The sequence below is a fragment of the Salvelinus namaycush genome, chromosome 9 (genome assembly GCF_016432855.1).
Source record: "Salvelinus namaycush isolate Seneca chromosome 9, SaNama_1.0, whole genome shotgun sequence".
NCBI classification, from domain to species: domain Eukaryota; kingdom Metazoa; phylum Chordata; class Actinopteri; order Salmoniformes; family Salmonidae; genus Salvelinus; species Salvelinus namaycush.
In genome coordinates, this window is record NC_052315.1 from 27,928,802 (window position 1) to 27,952,314 (window position 23,513).

Consider the following 23,513-nt stretch of genomic DNA (forward strand, 5'->3'; position numbering starts at 1 on the left):
GTCCTCCTCTCTTTCGCCCGACGAAGAACGTTACAGTAGCAGAAATGACATTAACTCCTTTTTCGACCAAGTGAGCAGTTACTGCCTTTTTGCTTGGTAGGGCAGTATTGTTACTAATTGTTTTCTTTCACTCTCTTGTTGATTTGTTATAGTTGTCTAGGAAACCGAGGAGTGCCAGGTCTCTGGCCTGCCGCTAAGGACTATGCTTGTGTATGCACAGGTACTCCACCACAACAGAGCCAGCATTATCACAAAACACTCTAGGGAAGTGCCTCTGAATGAGTGCAATTTTTTTTCTCAAAAGTCCAGGGTTAACAGAGAAGGGGAAAGGGAGGGGGGAAACAGAAACAGAGAGAAGAGGAAATGTTTTCCATTCTGTCGCCCTCCTCGCTGCTCTCCCTCCTCCTTCCCTCACATGCTCTCTTTGTCCGCGGCATGGTTCGGAGTGACCGGCTGGAAATGTACAGAGAAGCCATCTGGAATTCAAATGAATGAGGAGAGAAAGGGAAGATCCCCTTAAAGCTGGCCAGACCAGTGAACACCATTCAGCAAGACAGACTGACTGGCTGGAGAAGTAGACGAGAGTAGTCAGGGGACAGGGATGGGCGACAACCTTTCAGATTCACTGAGTGGACATCAGCTGATTGGGTTGTTGCAACCATGACATCACCTAACTCATGATGGACAAGGACATTGAGAAGTACAAGGACACACAGAAGGACATTGAGAAGTACAGCGAAGGTTCCTGTGTTTTTCCTGTTGTTGGCAGTTGGCACTGCCCTTACCATCTGCTTATCACCCTGTATGTCCTTCAGAGAGCACTCGCCATCACAGCTGTGCTTTCATATTGTATATGATCATGAAGTAGAAAAAAGTGTCCTTTCTCTGGCCTCTCTTTTCACTGGCATGAGAGGCTGCTATGTTCAGCTGCTGTGGTAAAAGAGTACCGCTAAATCACACTGTTCTGGCTCCAGACAGAGGGTGCAGTCATGTCTCTCTTAGGATCCTTCGTACAGCGTAAAGGTGAGAAAGAGGGAGGTATTTTTTTAGGAGGGGAGCTGGGGAGGGAGTACACCAGCTGCAGTCAGCAGCGCCTGGTTAGAAGGTCACGCTTCAGTATCAGTCCTCTGTCTAAAGTTCATTTGAGGACAGGTCTGCTTTGCTCTGCTCTGCTCTGCCTCGTAGCTCTCTGGCAACCCAGCCATCTGTCCCCTCTCCTGGGCAAATTGGCACATGGGGGCGTCTACCCATCACCCCTCTCATTCATCTTGGGGCGAACCAGTCTTCAATGGCAGGCTGTCTCGTGCTCCCTTCCATGCACTTGTCTCTTATACAAGATGTTCATTAAAGCTCTGCCAGTCCTCAGTGCTGTTGTGTATTGTTAATAGTAACTTATTGTTTTGGAGCGCTGTGCACCGTGGACTTTGCTGGAGCAGTTAAAACTTTCAGGATGGAATGTTGACAGAGGTGTGCGATGGCTTCTGTTTTCTTCCCACAGATCTGTGTGCCTGTCTGTGCCTGTTTGTGTTTTTCCACTCACGGTAAATACTTTTTTCCCGTGGGTGCCCGGTCAGTCTCAAGGTCTTTTGTCACCCGCTCATATTTGTCATTTTTTTAGAGGAATAGTTCTGAGAGAACATTGGCTTTGTACAGTATTTCTGAAGGTCTAGATGTTGGAATGTAAAATAAAGCAGAAACCACATTCTCTTGTATTCCTGAGTGAACCCTGCTGGCCTGTACTGTTAGGTGGAGTTAGAGAGAGATACTCAGGAGATCACAGTCATTTCAGACACACTCATCCATCGCAGTCACTTTCATTCACTAATGAATTTATCTCTCCTTAAAGACTCTTTACATATTTACTTTATCTTGTTCATGTGTACTGTAAACACCCTATGAATCTAAATATGTTCTGGATTCATTGTTGTTTAAGCCAACATATACACAGCACATCCCACCACTGTCAGACAGTCCTGTATTCTCCTTACCTCAGTTGACTGCACTGTGGGCTGACTGCACAGGAGGCTGCTGAGGGGAGGACGGTTCATAATAATGGCTGGAATGGACAGATCGGAATGGTTTCAAACACATGGTGTTTGATTAGTTCGATACCATTCCATTTATTCTGTTTCAGCCATTACTTTGAGCTCGTCCTCCCCAATTAAAGTGCCACCAGCCGCCTGTGGCTGACTGTTGAATTTTTTCAGAGACCCAGAGAGAGCCAGTCGTTACACGTCTCCTAAAGGTGACTCTAGGTAAGGTCTGCTCCTCTCGGTATCGGCACAGCGCCCCGTGTGTTGTGGAGTCCCAGTGGCCCCGCCTAGTAGTGTCTGGTGATCTGCTACTGCTACCGCTGCCTGCATGTTGTCAGTGGCTCCAGCCAGGGTCCACTTGCAGCCGGCCGGCTCTCCAGCTTCTGTGGCTCACACCATCATCCTCCTCATCATCCTCATCATTGTGTTTACAACCATCTCCATCACTCCATGAAAGAGGGCTGCAGTCCTGTTGCAGGTTCTCTTGTTTGCTCTTTTTGACGGAATGTACCATTTGATTTCGTGTTTATTGCTTTATTTGCCTTATTTTAGTATCATGCAAAAAAAACGCCTCTCTATGCATCAAACATGTGGTCATTATTCTCCCATAACTTTCCCTTGAAAAGTGCATTTGTCCTGTGGATGAGGACATGTAGGCTAACAGAGTCGGTAGGGGTCTGTATGGACAGGCATGGTGCTGACAGTGTGTGGATGTGTGCTCTCTCTGCACCTCTGTCCCACCTCTCTGACCTCATCACACCACACAGCTCCACAGGGAGCAGACCCCTGCAGCTGGACAGACACACTGCAACAACAAATACAACCAGGCCACTTCAACATAATGTACTCTACTCTCAGTTAAGTTGTATCCCACTGGAAATGGTCATTTTACTGCTTGATAGTACTTATTACTACTTCTTATTCCCATATTATATTCCTGTAGAGGACCCCGCCCTGTCCAGTGAGGTTGAAGGGGATGCTTTTGCTCAGTGTGACTCGTGTCAATGACATCATGTGGGCTCGGTATGAAGGCTACAGTATACTGTATGTACAGTATGGTGTTCCAGAGTATATTACTGCAGCGATTCTCAACTGGTGGGTTGCGACCGGGAGGTTTTGAATGGGTCGCAGAGTTTTTTTTTTAAACAGCAAGAAGTGTGTAGAAATGATAATGAACTTAAAAGTTTTTAAATTTAATCTCAGATTTTAAAAATTCTATCACAGAATTTTCAATATAGAGCTATTAGCAGCACTATTTTGGTTGGTTTTGTGCTCTCAAACCAATGAGTTTATTAACATTCTTCATCAAGAACATGGGAATGATTTCATTATTGACAATGAAAGAGGTGGGAATGTTGTTCCCTTGTCATATAATTGCTACATTTACTATCAATATAGCATTAAAAATAGTTTTCCATTTTGTATTTTTTGCAATATGAATATTAGGTGGCAACGGAGACAACCTCGTTCAATTTGGGTCCCGAGGCAAAACCAGTTGAGAACCACTATATTACTGTATGGCTGGCTGACTTGATATTCCCCTCTCTCCTCTTTAACTGTGCCTCAGCTCCCTTCCAGAGAAGCTGAAAGCCCACACATCTTCTCCACTCCTTCTTCTCCTCAACCTTTGTCTCTTATCCTTTGTCTTTCTTTGCCACACGTGCCTTTTCTGCTACAGTGAGTCAGTGGGTCTCTCTCTCTAGCATTTCTTTATGCAACCCCCTTTGTCCTTCAGGCCCCCAGACCGGCGGCGTAGGGATCTATTTGGGGTGGCTAACAGCACCTTGGCGCGGGGTGGCAACACCACAGGCCTGGAGGGTAATGGGACAGACGGAGAATCCCCCGAGAGGGAGTTCCCCTTCATGGAGGACCGGAGCAAGACAGAGTTTATAGAGATCGCCAACCTACAGCCCTTCACTGTCTACCGCATCGACATCCACGCCTGTAACCAGGAGGTCCGCCGCTGCAGTGCTGGAGCCTTCGTGTTTTCCAGGACCAAACCTGCAGGTGAGGCAGTCAAACACACAGACACAGACGACGCTAGACACAAAGGCTTCAACAACAACACCTTGACCATGGCCATCTGTTCTAGGCTAACTGTGCCTTTTTGGAAATGGCTTATGTGTAGGAAGACATCTGATATTTAGTGTCTGTGTCTCTGCCCATCAGACAAAGCGGATGACATGCCAGGCACGGTGAATCAGGAGAGGGATGAGAAGGTGGAGGGGTCGGTGCTGCTGAGGTGGCCGGAGCCTGTCAACCCCAACGGTCTCATCCTGATGTATGAGATTAAGTTTCGCCAAGGCACCGAGGTGAGTCTGTATGGGCCAGGGCGCCTGGGACTTCTGCAGGGCCTCAACCCCTCAACCCACTGTGGCCCTCAGACATCAGGTTGACACTTTGTCTGTGTGTGTGTGTGTGTGTGTTTTCCAGCCTGAGAAACATGAGTGTGTGTCACGCCAGCACTACAGAGTGCACAAAGGAGCTCGTCTGACCAACCTAGGCTCTGGGAACTACTCTGCCCGCGTGCGTGCCACCTCCCTGGCAGGAAACGGGTCCTGGACTGAGCCAGTGTCCTTCTACGTGACCCCACGCACACGTATGGAGAACACGTGTATTTCCTCATTAAAATGCCTTTTATATGGATGATTTTCATGCCCAGAAATTATATTTCTGTTAAATCCTCCTTTTCTCATTGGTCAGATTTGAATAGTTGTTCTGTTATCATCTTGTTGCAGGGGACTACGACATCACGTTCTATCTGGTCATCATCATCCCCATCATAGTGATAATCCTTATTGCCAGCCTCATCACTGCACTCTTTTTTATCAACAAAAAAAGGTAAGAGGAGCTGAATGATCACTATAACAAACAACTGTGTCTCTGTAACAAAATGTTTGACTAGTGCGATATTAATCAGTTTAATAATATAATAGTGCTATTGTGATCATTTTCCTGCCTGCAGTTCATAAGATTGTCGGCTTTTCTGCTGAATGAACGATCCCATTTATCTGTTGCCGAAGCTGCCTCCACTGGCTCACACAGATATGTTTGTGTCCACAGGAACAGTGACAGGCTGGGGAATGGTGTCCTCTATGCTTCTGTCAACCCTGAGTACTTCAGTGCTGCTGAGAGTAAGAACCATCTGAACACCTACAGTGTCATTATAAATGCAAAATGTCCGACTGTCAAGGTCTCCTCGGGTGATGGTGTTTTGTGTCTGTCTCTGATTGTCCTCTCCTCCTGTGTTCAGTGTATGTTCCAGATGAGTGGGAGGTGGCCAGGGAAAAGATCACCATGCACAAGGAGTTGGGCCAGGGTTCCTTTGGCATGGTGTACGAGGGCCTCGCTAAGGGCGTGGTTAAAGACGACCCAGAGACGCGCGTGGCCATCAAGACGGTCAACGAGTCAGCCAGCATGAGGGAGAGGATAGAGTTCCTCAATGAGGCTTCCGTCATGAAGGAGTTCAACTGTTACCACGTGGTGAGAGAGACAAAACACCAGTTAACATCAGGAACATTGGCTCAGAAACACTAGCTTTGAGTGATGAGATTATTGCTTCAATTTCACAAGGTTCACAATTTCAAGGTTAGAAACAAAGGGCCCCAGGCAGAGACCACTGGCAGAGACCGCTGCATAGGGTCGGAGACACCTAGCTGGCTGATGAGGTCAGAGGTCAAAGCCAGGGCAGACTACCCAGGGCTCAGGGAGCTGCAGTATAATTCCAGTATAACCTGAGGCCAGCTGTAACTGTGTGATCTGAGACCTCTGTGCTCTATCACAGCCGAATCCTCATTAATTCAGCTAAACGGAAATGTTAAGGATTTCCCCCTTGGAAAAACTCTGTTACAACCTTTTAGCATGTCTGGGTGATTAAAAGCCAAACACTTAATTATTAAGCTCAATTTGAATAATTTAGAGGCAAGGAGGAGTTTTTTTCTGCTTTCCTCAAAGTTCCACAGTAGTTTTAGTTAAGAGGAGCCAGAGTAGTTTCAAAAGCAAGAACATTCCACATCACTTCAGTCACTTAGTGAATATTAGCACTTAGAAATCTGTTTCTTTCCCAAAAGTTTCAGAAGGAATACTACACCAACGAGAATTGTTTGTGCTCATCTACCCTGATACCCTCTCTGTGCTGTGTTCTGATTGGTGTAGGTGCGTCTGCTGGGCGTGGTCTCTCAGGGACAGCCCACCTTGGTGATAATGGAGCTGATGACCCGTGGAGACCTGAAGAGTCACCTGCGCTCTCTCCGTAAAGAGGTATGCACATTACCCCTCCAGCTCTTTCTAACATAGTCTCTCACAGAACTCAAGTCTATGCGTCAGTGCATTAATCATGTAATACGGCACACACACAAACCTCCGTCAGTTGGTCTCTCACATTGTGTGGTGTGCCCTGGCCATGGTTGAGTGCTGCAGACAGCAGGGAGAAGGAGGTTGGAGAGACTGAATGGCCTGCTTGTGCTCACGTCTCTGCCTCTTTGCCTCTTTGCCACAGAACACGTCCAGCCAGGTTCTGCCCCCGCTGAAGAAGATGATCCAGATGGCAGGGGAGATTGCGGACGGCATGGCATACCTCAACGCCAACAAGTTCGTCCACAGAGACCTGGCTGCCAGGAACTGCATGGTGGCGGAGGACTTCACCGTCAAGATCGGAGGTGAGTGCCTGTGCCTGTTTGTTTAATGCTAAACTCCCTCTGCTCTGCTGTACTCCAAAGTAAGTATTTTGAGATCACTGAGTGCTTGAGGGGGAGGAATAGCTTGCAGATGTAAATGGACAGAAGAGAAGGAGAGGTGAGGAATGGATTAGGCCTCATGAGCATCCACTCCCTCACATTAGTGGGATATTTAGTGGCCACTCAAAATTCTCTTCTCTTCTTCTCAGACTTTGGCATGACGCGAGACATCTACGAGACGGATTACTATCGGAAAGGAGGGAAGGGCCTTCTGCCAGTCCGCTGGATGTCCCCAGAGTCGCTGAAAGACGGAGTGTTCACCACAAACTCTGATGTCTGGTAAGAGCTCCTCGCCTCTGACTCATACACACATGCGCATACACAGACCTGCGCAGTACACTAGCTGTATGTGTGCTAGAATATTGCATGCTCTCTCCGGGACTAGCATGGGGAAAACAGGCATATCACTTCACACACACAGTCCATGTCCTAAGGAAGTTAGGAATTCATCTGGATGCTATTATAGTTAGTAGGTACAGTACATTTTGGCAGTGAAAAGTAGTTCCTGTTTAGTCAAGTTCCTCTGTGCTTTCAGGAACATAGAGTGAGTTTAGAACAGCAGATCAACACTCCTTCCAGTTCTCTCTCTGGAATGGGTTGCTTTAGAGAAATATAGCTGTTTCCTAGCTCCTTAGTTTTTGTTTCCCAATAGAAAGTGTCCCACGGGTCTGTCCCTACAAGCACACTTAAACTCCTCCAGATGTTTTCAAATGATGGTTTAGAGTGCCAACAGAAACCCACCTCCACGTCCCGCTCCCTATCTTCCTCTTTGAAGTCACGCAGATGAAAACAAGCATTGTGGGAACTTATTTTGGGCTCCTATGAAATTACCAGTAGGTGTCTGTTCTTGTTTATCTAAAAAAGTATCTTAATGTGGTTTTGTCTTTCAACACACTCCTGTTTCAGCCAATTAGATACAAGTCAATGTTATAAAAGGCTTTTTTAACCCTCATACTACCAACATCTTTTACATACATGGATTACCAACTGGGGTCATTTTGACCCTAAGAAGAAACTATTGGAAAAAGCAACAATCATAGCAAAATATCAACATATTTCTTATTAAAACATTATTAGGCATGTAAATAATGTGTATCTGAAATTTAACAAAATAGTCAAAACAGATTGTTATTCTAGCAAAATTACAGTTCATTTTAATATTCTGTAAAACAAAAATATATATATTTTCCCTTAAATGATATGCAGCTTTTTTTTTGAAGTACAATCCACATTAGTACTAAAAAGCTAATTTACCATAATTTGGTTGCAGTATCATTTAGTTCTTAGAATTTTGAAGTAAATACTAATTTTGTCATATTTGGTAAAATCGACTGCCATTTAGGGGTGGTACACCAAAATTTGAAGTATTCTTAATTTTATTCACAAAAAGTGATTCATCCATTGATCCTGAAAGACAATGAACAAACTTATGGCATAGTTTTCTTTATTTACCTCACAGATAGCATTAGCATTGCTGCTAGTGAAACAATGTGTCACGGTTTTCTAAAGTAGAACCCAGAAGCAGACCAGGACAAGGAGAGTAAGACGAAGGTGAGTATTTATTTACAAGTTTAAATGTAGTGATAGAAAAATCCAAGTGGCGGAGCGGGCAGCGGAGGTGAGTTGATGGGATTGAATTGGCAGATCCAAGGAAGTAACTGAAGTCACCGACGACCAGGTAGGGATGGGATGAGTGTTCCGGGTGAATGACTGTAGACAGAAAAAACGGAGGTGAGTTCAAGGCAAGCAAGACGTACAAAACAACAAAACAAACTCTATCAAACTGGAGGCTGATACGCTGGCACAACATACTGTTCATGGCTAACGATCCGGCAGGGAATGGATGTCAGGTCAGCGCTTATGAAGTGGAGGGGTGATGATCAGGACCAGGTGTGCAGATAGCTGATGGGATACAGGTGCGGGTACTCAGAGATCCTCCAACTAGCTACGTCACCCGGCAACCAGACAGGGTGCGTTCCAGGACACCGGAAAAAACACTCCAGGACAGAACACAGGCAAAAACAGACTCAGGAAGCGGGATTCGTGACAGTACCCCCCCTCCGACGAACGCCACCGGGCGTACTACCCGGAGCGCCAGGGTGAAGGCGGTAGAAGTCACGAAGCAGGTCAGCATCAAGGATCTGACGCCGAGGAATCCAACTCCTCTCCTCTGGACCATATCCTTCCCAATCCACGAGATACTGGAACCCTCGACCCCGCCGTCTGGAGTCCATGATGCGGCGCACCGTGTAGGCAGGACCACCTCCGATCATCCGAGGGGGAGGAGGACGAGGAGGAGGGGGCAACAGAGGACTGAGGAGAACCGGCTTGAGGCAGGAGACATGAAAAGTGGGGTGTACTCTAAGTGTTGCAGGCAACTTGAGTCGAACCACAACAGGATTAATGATTCTCTCCACCACAAACGGACCAATGAACTTCTGTGACAGTTTCTTCGACTCAGTCCGTAGAGGAAGATCCCGTGTAGCCAACCAAACCTTATCTCCGACGGTATAAGCGGGAGCAGGAATACGGCGACGATTCGCCTGGATCTCATACCGGTCCGAAACTCTAAGGAGGGCCTTCCTGGCCCGATGCCAGGTCCGGTGGAAACGACGGATGTGGGCCTGGACAGAGGGAACTGAGAGATCCCTCTCCTGAGAAGGAAACAAGGGAGGTTGGTAACCATACAGGCACTGGAAGGGAGACATCCCACTTGCAGATGAAGGGAGAGTATTATGGGCATACTCGACCCAGGGTAACTGAGAGGACCAAGAGGTGGGATCAGAGGAGACAAGACAGTGCAGCGTGGACTCCATCTTCTGGTTGGCTCTCTCCGCCTGACCATTAGATTGGGGGTGAAAACCAGATGTGAGACTGACTGTAGCTCCAATGGCCAAACAGAAGGATCTCCAGACAGCAGAGGTAAACTGAGGACCACGGTCAGAAACAATGTCACTGGGCAATCCGTGGACCCTGAAAACCTCCCTAACAAGGATCTCGGACGTCTCAGTGGCAGATGGAAGCTTGGAGATGGGGACAAAGTGAGCGAACTTGCTGAATCTGTCCACAATGGTCAGAATGACCGTGTTCCCAACAGAAGAGGGCAACCCCGTGACAAAGTCCAGGGCCAGATGCGACCAAGGTCGCCGGGGAATAGGAAGGGGGTGAAGAAGCCCAGAGCTGGGCCGATTGGTACTCTTATTCTGTGCACAAACAGGACAAGCGGCAACAAACCTCCGGGTATCTTCTCCCATGGCAGGCCACCAAAATCGTCTGCGCAGTAGCGCCATAGTCCGGGCAACGCCAGGGTGACAAGCTATCTTGCTGGCGTGGGACCACTGAAGGACATCAGAACGGACCGACTCAGGCACGAACAACCGACCGGGTGGACCGTTACCGGGGCCGGGCTGCGTCCGAAGGGCCGCCATCACATCCTCCTCAATCCTCCATGTAACGGCTCCCACGACAAGGTTCTGGGGAATAATCGTCTCAGTCTTGGCCCCACTCTCCTCCGTCTTGGAGAACATCCGGGACAAGGCGTCCGCCTTGCCGTTCTTCGACCCAGGTCGGAACGTCAGGGAAAAATTGAAGCGTCCAAAAAACAAAGCCCACCTGGCCTGACGGGAGTTGAGACGTTTAGCCGATTGCACGTTAGCCAGATTCTTGTGGTCAGTCCAGACCACAAACGGTTGCTCCGCTCCCTCCAACCAGTGACGCCACTCCTCCAAGGCAAGCTTCACAGCGAGAAGCTCCCGGTTACCCACATCGTAGTTTCTCTCAGCTGGTGAAAGACGACAAGAGTAGAAGGCGCAGGGATGGAGTTTACTGTCAGTGGAGCTACGCTGGGACAGGATGGCGCCCACCCCCACATCAGATGCGTCCACCTCAACAACAAACTGACGGGAAGTGTCAGGTTGAGAGAGAATCGGGGGCGTTGGTGAATCGGCTCTTCAAGTTCAGAAATGCTCGGTCTGCCTCAGGAGTCCAACAGAAAGTTCTGGTGCAAGACGTCAGGGCAGTTAAAGGGGCGGCCACCCGGCTGTAATCACGGATAAACCTCCGATAGAAGTTCGCAAATCCCAGGAATCTCTGGAGCTGCAATCTCGTACCGGGCCGGGCCCAATCCCGAACCGCCCGAACCTTCTCTTGGTCCATCTTGATCTCACCCCTGGAGATGATGTACCCGAGGAAGGATGTAGTGTGGGCGTGAAAATCACACTTCTCTGCCTTCACAAACAGACGGTTCTCCAATAACCGCTGCAGGACCTGCTTAACATGCTGGATGTGGCTGGAAAGCTCCTTGGAGAAAATAAGGATGTCATCCAGGTAAACGAACACAAACAGACCGATCATATCCCTCAGCACGTCATTCACCAAACTTTGGAACACTGCTGGAGCGTTGGAAAGTCCAAACGGCATCACCTGGTACTCGAAATGTTCCATAGGTGTATTGAACCCAGTCAACCACTCGTCCCCCTCTTTGATCCGAACCAGATGATACGCATTGCGTAGATCAAGCTTCGTAAACACAGTAGCACCCTGTAAAGAGTCGAAAGCGGAGCTCATCAAGGGCAGGGGGTACTTGTTCTTGACCGTAATATCATTCAAACCCCGATAATCAATACACGGTCGAAGAGAGCCATCCTTCTTACTCACAAAAAAAAATCCAGCTCCCAGGGGTGATGACGAGGGACGAATGAGACCTGCAGCAAGAGACTCCTTTATGTAGGTCTCCAGGGCTTCCCGCTCAGGTCGAGAGATACTGTATAACCGTCCCTTGGGAAAGGCAGCTCCAGGGAACAGATTAATCGAACAATCATAAGGTCGATGGGGAGGAAGTGACTGAGCCTTCTGCTTACTGAACACCTCACCCAACTCGTGATATGTTTCAGGAACCAGGGACAAATCAGGAGGAGCAGACTCACTGACCCGACTGGGGACAGCATGAGAACAGGCAGTCCTGAAGCAGTTAGCATGGCACTCAATGCTCCAACTAGTTACCTTTCCAGTCACCCAATCGAACGAGGGATTGTGTTCTCTTAGCCAGGGGTATCCAAGAACCAGAGGAACATGGGGGGAAGGCAAAATGAAAAAAGAAATAACCTCTGAATGATTCCCCGACAACAACATCTTAACCGGTTCAGTCCTCATAGTGATCCGTGCCAGACTACTGCCGTTCAGAGTGGTTGCTTCAAATGCTTCCGGTAATTGCTCCTTGGAAAGCCCCAGCTGTTCCACTAAGTCGGCATCAATGAAGCTGTCATCGGCACCTGAATCGATGAAAGCGTTAATCGCTAAACTCTGATTCTTATTTATGAGGGTAGCAGGAAAACGAGGTCTGACAGGGCTCTTGAGAGGTTGAAACTGGCTCGCTAACAAACCTCCCAAAGTTAACGAGCCGAGCAGTTTAACGGGCGCTGAGGACAAACGGAGATGTAATGTCCCGAGCTACCACAGTAGAGGCAGCTGTTGGTCTCACGTCTACGTTGGCGCTCGTCCTTAGTTAACCCGTGCCACCCCACTTGCATAGGTTCAGGATCTGGCGGCAGGACTCCTCCACTAATCCCGTGTGAGGAAACATGATTAACACCTTCTGGTCCACCTCCTGACCCGAATGGTAACCGAGTAGCTGATTGATTGGACCGGACCCACTGCTTCTCCCTCCTTCTCTCTCGAACTCTGTTATCCACCCTAATAGATAATGCGACCAAACTGTCCAGGTCACAAGGCTCCGGATAGGAGATCAGCTCATCCTTGAGTTGCTCCGACAACCCCTGGTAAAAAGCCGCTTGTAGTGCCTCCTCATTCCACCCACTCTCCACAGCCAATGTCCGGAACTCAATCACAAAGTCTGCCACGTGACGAGCTCCTTGGCGAAGAGAGAACAACCGCTTAGCTGCGTCCTTACCTCGGACTGGATGGTCAAAAAGCTTTCTTATCTCTGCCGTGAACTCCTGGTATGACGCCATGCAGGTGTCCTGTTGTTCCCAAACAGCTGAAGCCCATTCCAAAGCTCTACCACGCAGCAGTTCAATAACAAAAGCTATCCTAGCCTTGTCTGTGGCGTAAGAGTGGGGCTGCAGATCAAACACTAAACCACACTGCATAAGAAATGAACGGCATCTTCCCAAATCCCCTTCGTATTTATCAGGCGTCGGTACCTTGGGCTCACGGAAGGAAACCGCTCCAGAAGCGGCAGGTGAGAGGGGTGAAACAGGTGGTGGAGAATCCGCCGGCAAACTGAGCTGATCCTGGATACTCGTCAAGCTAGCAGAGAAGTTCTGGACCGAAATCGCTATTGTCACGTTCCTGACCTGTTTTCTCTTGTTTTGTATGTGTTTATTGGTCAGGGCGTGAGTTTTGGGTGGGCAGTCTATGTTTTCTATTTCTATGTTGGGATTTTGAGTTCGGCCTGGTATGATTCTCAATCAGAGACAGGTGTCTATCGTTGTCCCTGATTGAGAATCATACTAAGGCAGCCTGGGTTTCACTTGTGTTTTGTGGGTTTTTGTTCCTGTGGAGGTTTTGTTGCCACACAGGACGGTTTCAGGTTAGTCACGTTTGTTGTTTTGTCATTAAATCATGAATACTTACCAATCCGCATCTTGGTCCGATCCATGCTCCTCCTCGTCTGAGGAGGAGAACGACATTGACAGCCGTTACAGAAACACCCACCAAACCAGGACCAAGCGGATTGGAGAAGGACGGCAAGAACAAAAGCAATGGAGAGAAGAGGAATGGACATGGGAGGAGATCCTAGACGGTAAAGGACCCTGGGCAGAGCCAGTGGAGTGTCGCCGCCCCAAAGCGGAGCTGGAGGCAGCGAAAGCGGAGAGGAGGTTGTATGAGGCTAAAGCAAGGCAGAGCGGCTGGAAGCCCGAGAGGCTCACCCAAAAATTTCTTGGGGGGGGGCTAAAGGGGAGTGTGGCGAAGCCGGGTTGGTTACCTGAGCCAACTCCCCGGGCTTACCGTGGAGTGAGAGGGCGTCGTACTGGTCAGACACCGTGTTATGCGGTAAAGCGCACGGTGTCCCCAGTACGCGTGCTTAGCCCAGTGCGGGCTATTCCACCTTGCCGCACTGGGAGGGCTAGGTTGGGCATCGAGCCGGATGTCATGAAGCCGGCCCAACGTATCTGGCCTCCAGTACGTCTCCTCGGGCCGGCGTACATGGCACCAGCCTTACAGGTGGTGTCCCCGGTTCGCCTGCATAGCCCAGTGCGGGCTATTCCACCTCGCCGCACTGGCAGGGCTACGGGGACCATTCAACCTGGTAAGGTTGGGGAGGCTCGGTGCTCAAGAGCGCGTGTCCTCCTTCACGGTCCGGTAGATCCGGCGCCACCTTCCCACCCCAGCCCAGTACCATCAGTGCCGACACCACGCACCAGGCTTCCAGTGCGTTTCCAGAGCCCTGTTCCTCCTCCACGCACTCTCCCTGTGGTGCGTGTCTCCAGCCCAGTGCCTCCAGTTCCGGCACCACGCACCAGGCCTACTGTGCGCCTCAGCAGGTCAGAGTCGGCCGTCTGCCCAACGCCGCCTGCGCTGCTTGCCTGCTCAGCGCTGCCCGAACTGTCTGCCTTCCCAGCGCTGTCTGAACTGTCTGCCTGCCCAGCGCTGCCCGTCTGTCCCGAGCCTTCAGAGCCGTCCAGCCAGGACCAGCCAGAGCCGTCCAGCCAGGACCAGCCAGAGCCGTCCAGCCAGGACCAGCCAGAGCCGTCCAGCCAGGACCAGCCAGAGCCGTCCAGCCAGGACCAGCCAGAGCCGTCCAGCCAGGACCTGCCAGAGCCGTCCAGCCAGGACCAGCCAGAGCCGTCCAGCCAGGACCAGCCAGAGCCGTCCAGCCAGGACCAGCCAGAGCCGTCCAGCCAGGACCAGCCAGAGCCGTCCAGCCAGGACCTGCCAGAGCCGTCCAGCCAGGACCTGCCAGAGCCGTCCAGCCAGGACCTGCCAGAGTCCCTCAGCCAGGACCTGCCAGAGTCCCTCAGCCAGGACCTGCCAGAGTCCCTCAGCCAGGACCTGCCAGAGTCCCTCAGCCAGGACCTGCCAGAGTCCCTCAGCCAGGACCTGCCAGAGTCCCTCAGCCAGGACCTGCCGTCCCTCAGCCCGGAGCTGCCGTCCCTCAGCCCGGAGCTGCTGCCCCTTATCCCGGAGCTGCTGCCCCTTATCCCGGTGCTGCCCCTTATCCCGATGCTGCCCCTTCATTTAGGTGGGTTTAGTTGGAGGGTGGTCATTGGGAGGGGGATACGGAAGCGGGGAGTGACTATGGTGGGGTGGGGACCTCGCCCAGAGCCTGAGCCACCACCGTGGTCAGATGCCCACCCAGACCCTCCCCTAGACTTTGTGCTGGTGCGCCCGGAGTTCGCACCTTAAGGGGGGGGTTATGTCACGTTCCTGACCTGTTTTCTCTTGTTTTGTATGTGTTTATTGGTCAGGGCGTGAGTTTTGGGTGGGCAGTCTATGTTTTCTATTTCTATGTTGGGATTTTGAGTTCGGCCTGGTATGATTCTCAATCAGAGACAGGTGTCTATCGTTGTCCCTGATTGAGAATCATACTAAGGCAGCCTGGGTTTCACTTGTGTTTTGTGGGTTTTTGTTCCTGTGGAGGTTTTGTTGCCACACAGGACGGTTTCAGGTTAGTCACGTTTGTTGTTTTGTTAATTTGTAGTGTTTGTTGGTTTGCCATTAAATCATGAATACTTACCAATCCGCATCTTGGTCCGATCCATGCTCCTCCTCGTCTGAGGAGGAGAACGACATTGACAGCCGTTACAGCTATCTCCTGTAGCGCCGTGCTGTGTTGTCCCAAGATGGGTAATGGCATGGCGAACGGAGTCCAGGTCCGCTGGGTTCATTCCTGGCCGGATCGTTCTGTCACGGTTTTCTAAAGTAGAACCCAGAAGCAGACCAGGACAAGGAGAGTAAGACGAAGGTGAGTATTTATTTACAAGTTTAAATGTAGTGATAGAAAAATCCAAGTGGCGGAGCGGGCAGCGGAGGTGAGTTGATGGGATTGAATTGGCAGATCCAAGGAAGTAACTGAAGTCACCGACGACCAGGTAGGGATGGGATGAGTGTTCCGGGTGAATGACTGTAGACAGAAAAAACGGAGGTGAGTTCAAGGCAAGCAAGACGTACAAAACAACAAAACAAACTCTATCAAACTGGAGGCTGATACGCTGGCACAACATACTGTTCATGGCTAACGATCCGGCAGGGAATGGATGTCAGGTCAGCGCTTATGACGTGGAGGGGTGATGATCAGGACCAGGTGTGCAGATAGCTGATGGGATACAGGTGCGGGTACTCAGAGATCCTCCAACTAGCTACGTCGCCCGGCAACCAGACAGGGTGCGTTCCAGGACACCGGAAAAAACACTCCAGGACAGAACACAGGCAAAAACAGACTCAGGAAGCGGGATTCGTGACACAATGGGAGTGGTAAGGCCGTGGTAAGGCCTATGGCAGGATGCTTCAAAAAGCATGCCCAAATCCTCAATGTCACGTTAAGCCAAATGTTATAGCAACCAAAGTACCATAACAAGTTGCACATATAGCATATAGTATAGGATTTCTGCTATTTATGTAACATTTCCTGGAGAATAACTATTATTCGGAGAATACACACCAATACAGCACAATGTGTACATTCGGAGGGTAGGTGATTTCATTACTCTAGTTCTATCAAGTATTCATACCACTGACAGACTTTTTATGAGTTGTTTTGACTGCAACTAAGCATATATGTAAGGTCATTTTCATTCTGTACACAGTCATACCTAATTATAAACAGTAATAACCATAGGTGAGTATATAAGGTGCTCCATCTCTGCAGGTGATATATTTATCTGGTCAAAATCACTAATACAAGGTCACCCTTCACCCTCTGATGATATGTAGAACTTAATATTATGTCTCCAGAGTATTCTGGATTCAAATTAAGACTTTTCTCTGTAGATTCTGAGTGTATCTGAGTTCTGTATTGCAGTTCTATCAAGTATTTATATGAGTTTTATATGCAAAAAAATAAGGTAATTCTCCTTTTGTGCACAGTCATTTGATACGTGATATAGAAAAGTACAAACTTAGTACATGGGGAGCTATATCTCTGCAGATGATCTGTCTGTCTGGTCAAAATCGCTGATACAGGTCCCCCTCCAACCTCTGGTGGTAAGGATAACTTGTTATTACGTCTCCAGAGAAACCTAGATTCATATAAATGTCCTGTTCATCAAATGACTATAGGCGGAATTATGTGTGGGTTTTTAAAAGTCCATATTGATACAGGAACACTTAACAATGATTTTGATTTATTGAGAACAAGCTGACTGACAAAGTCATGATGATGCTGTCTACACACAATACACAAACAGATGGAGAAATGTTGTTTTTCATCACAAAAGGGGCGGCTCTTGTAATGCGCTCCAGCATTCAACGCAGTTTTTTCCTACCTGAAAATTGAGACCCGACGTATCATTCCTTGCAAAGACTGAGGGGTAGTATGAGGTGAGTTTTGCACTCTTTCATGGAGAAATATTTGGGACCGGTATGTTCACAATCTGAAAAGGGTGAAGGAGACGAGGAGTGGGGCTGCCTCTGGTGTGTCCCCCACCGATTTTCAGACAACTGGATTGGCTTCGTGTTCACGGGAGACATCGTCAGACAGACACAGACAAAAATATGCCAGAAACGGTATGTACTCGTCATGCAACTGAGTCCTTTTGTATAGTCAGTGTGTGTGTTTGTGACCTTATGCTTAGCATACATAGTTAGAACATGTGAAATCAGTTATTTTCTGGATGGGAGAAATTGTGAGTGGGAAATATTCAGTGCCTGTGTTATCATAATGATTAGCAGGCTAGTTCAAACATCAGAAAACAGACAGTGTGTTGTGTTAAGTCGATTGAGATGTTGATGAAATCAGTTATTTGGGGTAAACATTTTAACTCAAAGGAGCCAATGGAGATGTTTTAAGATTGCTTACATTGTATTCTAATACATTCGCCATCTCCTTGTTGGTGTTGGAGGGAGTGGTGTTTTGGACAGTCCAGAGACGGAGCTGAGCCCTGAGGGCCCATCTACAGGTGGTTCATCATGCCTTCTCACCAACACCCAACCCACCGTCCAGGCGCACCCTTTTCTCTTCCCTGAAACTCCATCAACCTCTACCCCATCTCCCCAACCCAGATCCAATGGCCGGAAGAGGAAGGCAACTGAGGATTCTTTGGACACTGACATTATGCAGCGGGTGGATGACTTAAAGAAACGGCAGCAGGAGTTACAGAAACAGCAGCAGTGTTCAGCAAAGGCTGTCTACAACGTCATGGTACCATGGATGGTGTCTATTCCTGCTGATCAGTCTCCCGTTTGTCTCACCCCAAAAAATATGTTGTTGTGGGCTTTTTTTTCTTATTCATACGTTAAGGTCGTGGGTAATTTCCTAGATTTATTTGGTGCATGTTTCTTATACTTGCAGTGCTTTCGGAAAGTGTTCAGACCCCTTTGATTTTTCCACATTTTGTTATGTTACAGGCTTATTCTGAAATGTATTACATAATTCCCCCCCCCCCCCCCCCCCCCCCGCTCATCAATCTACACACAATACCTCATAATGACAAAGCAAAAACAGGTTTTTATAAATTTGAGCAAATTTGTTAAAAATAATGATATCACATTTACATAAGTATTCAGACCCTTTACTCAGTACTTTGTTTAAGCATCTTTGGCAGCGATTACAGCCTTGATTCTTCTTGCGTATGACGCTACAAGCTTGGCACACATGTATTTGGGGAGTTTCTCCCATTCTTCTCTGCAGATCCTCTCAAGCTCTGTCAGGTTGGATGGGCAGTGTCGCTGCAACGCTATTTTCAAGTCGCTACAGAGATGTTCGATCGGGTTCAAGTCCAGGCTCTGGCTGGGCCACTCAAGGACATTCAGAGACTTGTTCCGAAGCCACTCCTACATTGTCTTGGCTGTGTGCTTAGGGTCGTTGTCCTGTTGGAAGGTGAACCTTCGCCCCAGTCTAAGGTCCTGAGTGCTCTGGAGCAGGTTTTCATCAAGGATCTCTCTGTACTTTGCTCCGTTCATCTTTCCCTTGATCCTGACTAGTCTCCCAGTCCCTGCCACTGAAAAACATTCCCACAGCATGATGCTGCCACCAGCATTCTTCACCGTAGGGATGGTGCCAGGTTCCCTCCAGACGTGACGCTTGGCATTCAAAGAGTTCAATCTTGGTTTCATCAGACCAGAGAATTGTGTTTCTCATGGTCTGAGAGTCCTTTAGGTGCCTTATGGTAAACTCCAAGTGAGCTGTCATGTGCCTTTTTACTGACAGGTGTGTGCCTTTCCAAATCATGTCCAATCAATTGAATTTACCACAGGTGGACACCAATCAAGTTAAAGAAACATCTTCAATGGAAACAGGATGTTCCTGAGCTCAATTTCAAGTCTCATAGCAAAGGTTTTGAATATATACAGTGGGGAGAACAAGTATTTGATACACTGCCGATTTTGCCGGTTTTCCTACTTACAAAGCATGTAGAAGTCTGTAATTTTTATCATAGGTACACTTCAACTGTGAGACGGAATCTAAAACAAAAATCCAGAAAATCACATTGTATGATTTTTAAGTAATTAATTAGCATTTTATTGCATGACATAAGTATTTGATGCATCAGAAAAGCAGAAGTTAATATTTGGTACAGAAACCTTTGTTTGCAATTACAGAGATCATACGTTTCCTGGTTTGCACACACTGCAGCAGGGATTTTGGCCCACTCCTCCATACAGACCTCCAGATCCTTCAGGTTTTGTGGCTGTCGCTGGGCAATACGGACTTTCAGCTCCCTCCAAAGATTTTCTATTGGGTTCAGGTCTGGAGACTGGCTAGGCCACTCCAGGACCTTGAGATGCTTCTTACAGAGCCACTCCTTAGTTGCCCTGGCTGTGTGTTTCGGGTCGTTGTCATGCTGGAAGACCCAGCCACGACCCATCTTCAATGCTCTTACTGAGGGAAGGAGGTTGTTGGCCAAGATCTCGCGATACATGGCCCCATCCATCCTCCCCTCAATACGGTGCAGTCGTCCTGTCCCCTTTGCAGAAAAGCATCCCCAAAGAATGATGTTTCCACCTCCATGCTTCACGGTTGGGATGGTGTTCTTGGGGTTGTACTCATCCTTCTTCTTCCTCCAAACACGGCGAGTGGAGTTTAGACCAAAAAGCTATATTTTTGTCTCATCAGACCACATGACCTTCTCCCATTCCTCCTCTGGATCATCCAGATGGTCATTGGCAAACTTCAGACGGGCCTGGACATGCGCTGGCTTGAGCAGGGGGACCTTGCGTGCGCTGCAGGATTTTAATCCATGACGGCGTAGTGTGTTACTAATGGTTTTCTTTGAGACTGTGGTCCCAGCTCTCTTCAGGTCATTGACCAGGTCCTGCCGTGTAGTTCTAGGCTAATCCCTCACCTTCCTCATGATCATTGATGCCTCACGAGGTGAGATCTTGCATGGAGCCCCAGACCGAGGGTGATTGACCGTCATCTTGAACTTCTTCCATTTTTGAATAATTGCGCCAACAGTTGTTGCCTTCTCACCAAGCTGCTTGCCTATTGTCCTGTAGCCCATCCCAGCCTTGTGCAGGTCTACAATTTTATCCCTGACGCCTTACACAGCTCTCTGGTCTTGGCCATTGTGCAGAGGTTGGAGTCTGTTTGATTGAGTGTGTGGACAGGTGTCGAGTTCAAACAGGTGGAGTTAATACACCCAATGAGTGGAGAACAGGAGGGCTTCTTAAAGAAAAACTAACAGGTCTGTGAGAGACGGAATTCTTACTGGTTGGTAGGTTTTCAAATACTTATGTCATGCAATAAAATGCAAATTAATTACTTAAAAATCATACAATGTGATTTTCTGGATTTTTGTTTTAGATTCCGTCTCTCACAGTTGAAGTGTACCTATGATAAAAATGACAGACCTCTACATGCTTTGTAAGTAGGAAAACCTGCAAAATCGGCAGTGTATCAAATACTTGTTCTCCCCACTGTATGTAAATACGGTGTTTCTGTTTTTTATTTTTAATACATTTGCAAAAATGTCTAAAAACCTGTTTTCGCTTTGTCATTGTGGGGTATTGTGTGTAGATTGATGAGGAAAAAATGTAATGTAATCAATTTTAGAATAAGGGTGTAACGTAACAAAATGTGGAATAAGGAAGGGATCTGAATACTTTCCGATTGCACTGTATTTCCTCATTCACATGTTACAGGTGTTTATTTAGTTTTTTCTCTTATTTCCCCTTTCATCACACTTTTCACCTGTATATTGCATTGTTTTACATTGCACTATTTTCCTCTTGTGATAGTAAATGCATATCTAAAAGGCTTGCAAATGTATTTGTCTGGTTATTTGTACTTGTGGCACAAAATATTACGGTTTTGAATCAGTCACTCAGTAAACTTGCACTGCTTTGTACATGAGCTATGTAGATGAGGTTAATGTATTGGACACATCCATGTACCAAAGCAGGATGGTCTCCATTGAAAGGCCACTACACATGACCATGTACAAACTTGTGTTATGTAGATGAGGTTAATGTCTGGAAGGCCTAGACTTTTTATCTCCAGCTGGATGGCCTTTCTCACCCATTTACCATAGCAGGAATGTTCTCATTGAAAGGCCACTTCACATAACACAAGGTTAGGTAAAACGAAAACACGGACGACGTGATAGTACTCTTTATTGTGATTTGTAAAGTGTGAATAAGAAAAACACCTAAATCCAAACAGCAAAACCAAATTGTGTAGCTCACAACATGAAACAAACAGTCATCAACCAGAAGAAGAGAATGTATGTGTGCTTATGTTTTCCAAACCACAACAACATTTACTGTAGGGTTCCATGTGTAATAGCAACATCTTGGAAAGACACTTGACCTGCTGGTGTGAGGAAGTAGTCCTTGAGGTTGTTGAACATGTCTATAGCCACTCTGGTTGCCCTGTCTGCTGACATGTTTCTTGGGTCCAGGAAGCTGGTGTCCCCTTTGCTGTGTGCTGCCACTCGCCAAAAACCAAATGGTCACAGACAGCCTTTCTGCAGCACTTACGGGCAAGCTGTGAGTTCTCTCGTGCGAGATGTGAGGGGCAAGCCGCTGAAGCAAGTCGTAAAATCTGTCAACCGACATCCGAAAGTATTGAAAATGTCTTTCCATGTCAATGTTGGACAAGAGACGTGCATTCTCCATCGTTCCCTCTTGTAGTGTTCAGTGGACACATTTTCTCAGCCTTTGTGTTCTTCACCTCCTTAGTCGTAGTAACAGTTCAAGCTCTAGCAATTTCAATGAAAAAAGAGTGTCACGTATACTCCCTCTCCTCACCTGTCACCATCGTCAAGCGCACCTGCGCCCCATGACACTCACCTGGACTCCATCACCTCCTTTATTATCTTCCCTACATCTGTCACTCCCCTTGGTTCTTTCCTCAGGTGTTATTGACTCTGTATCATGTCGGTGTGTTGTTTGTGTTTCGTGTTTATTGTTTTGTTTATTTATTAAAACACTCATTCCCTGTACTTGCTTCCCGATTCTCAGTGGACTAGTTACAAAGAGACATGTTTGCTTCTGTAGCTAAAAAATTGTGTCATAAAGCATAAAGCATAGAACACCAGACTAGCCTGACATGTAGCTAGCATTTGTAAACAGGCATATAACAAACGTCGTCGCTAGCTAGTCAAAAAGAGTTCCTCGGCCCCTCTTGCTTGGTAAGCTTCTCTGGCTCCCCAAGCCCCTAGTGGATTTACACTACACAAGGTGGACTTGTTGCTCCCCAAAAAACACCTCCACCCTCGTGCATGTACGCACGTCGATCAACATAGTGTAGCTTTGAGCCGCCTTTAGATCCCACAACAGCGGGGGAAATATGGCTTAAGAGAGCTAACAAATAATCATTGGCAACGATGAACTCGTAGTTATTTTGTGTCAAGCTTAGGTTTAAGTTTTGTTTTCTTTTGCAGTTCCTTAGTGGTCTCTAGGTGTCACGATCGTCTTCTTGTGAGAAAGTGGACCAAGGCGCAGCGTGTGCAAAATACATCTTCTTTTATTATAGAAGAGAGAAAAAACAAGAAACGAACAACTATACACAAACTAACAAACTGACGACCGTGAAGCTATACATATAAATAGTGCTGACACAAACACTACACATAGACAATTACCCACAAACAGCTAAAGCCTATGGCTACCTTAAATATGGCTCCCAATCAGAGACAACAATAACCAGCTGTCTCTGATTGAGAACCAATTCAGGCAACCATAGACTTTCCTAGACACCTACACTGAACACTAACCCATCTACTCTATTTAACCCCCTAAACCATACAACACCCTAGACAATACAAAAACACACAAACTTCCCCATGTCACACCCTGACCTAACTAAAATAATAATGAAAACAAAGATAACTAAGGCCAGGGTGTGACATAACCCCCCCCTTAAGGTGCGAACTCCGGGCGCACCAGCATAAAGTCTAGGGGAGGGTCTGGGTGGGCGTCTGTCCACGGTGGCGGCTCTGGCACTGGTCGTGGTCCCCACCCCACCATAGTCACTACCCGCTTTCGTAGCCTCCTCCAAATGACCACCCTCCACATTAACCCCACTGGATTAAGGGGCAGCACCGGACTAAGGGGCAGCACCGGACTAAGGGGCAGCACCGGACTAAGGGGCAGCACCAGGATAAGGGGCAGCACCAGGATA

At 47.8% G+C, this 23,513-nt stretch overlaps 1 protein-coding gene across 1 annotated transcript in view; it reads left to right on the forward strand.

The window, feature by feature from the left end:
- LOC120053452 (insulin-like growth factor 1 receptor) overlaps window positions 1-23,513 on the forward strand; it is a 187,672-nt gene that overhangs the window by 149,313 nt on the left and 14,846 nt on the right. The window contains exons 11-19 of the mRNA XM_039000579.1: window positions 3,769-4,040; window positions 4,203-4,345; window positions 4,467-4,632; window positions 4,772-4,874; window positions 5,097-5,167; window positions 5,287-5,516; window positions 6,189-6,293; window positions 6,532-6,691; window positions 6,919-7,048. Coding sequence (XP_038856507.1) covers window positions 3,769-4,040; window positions 4,203-4,345; window positions 4,467-4,632; window positions 4,772-4,874; window positions 5,097-5,167; window positions 5,287-5,516; window positions 6,189-6,293; window positions 6,532-6,691; window positions 6,919-7,048 — 1,380 coding nt within the window. The remainder of the gene's footprint in view (window positions 1-3,768; window positions 4,041-4,202; window positions 4,346-4,466; window positions 4,633-4,771; window positions 4,875-5,096; window positions 5,168-5,286; window positions 5,517-6,188; window positions 6,294-6,531; window positions 6,692-6,918; window positions 7,049-23,513) is intronic.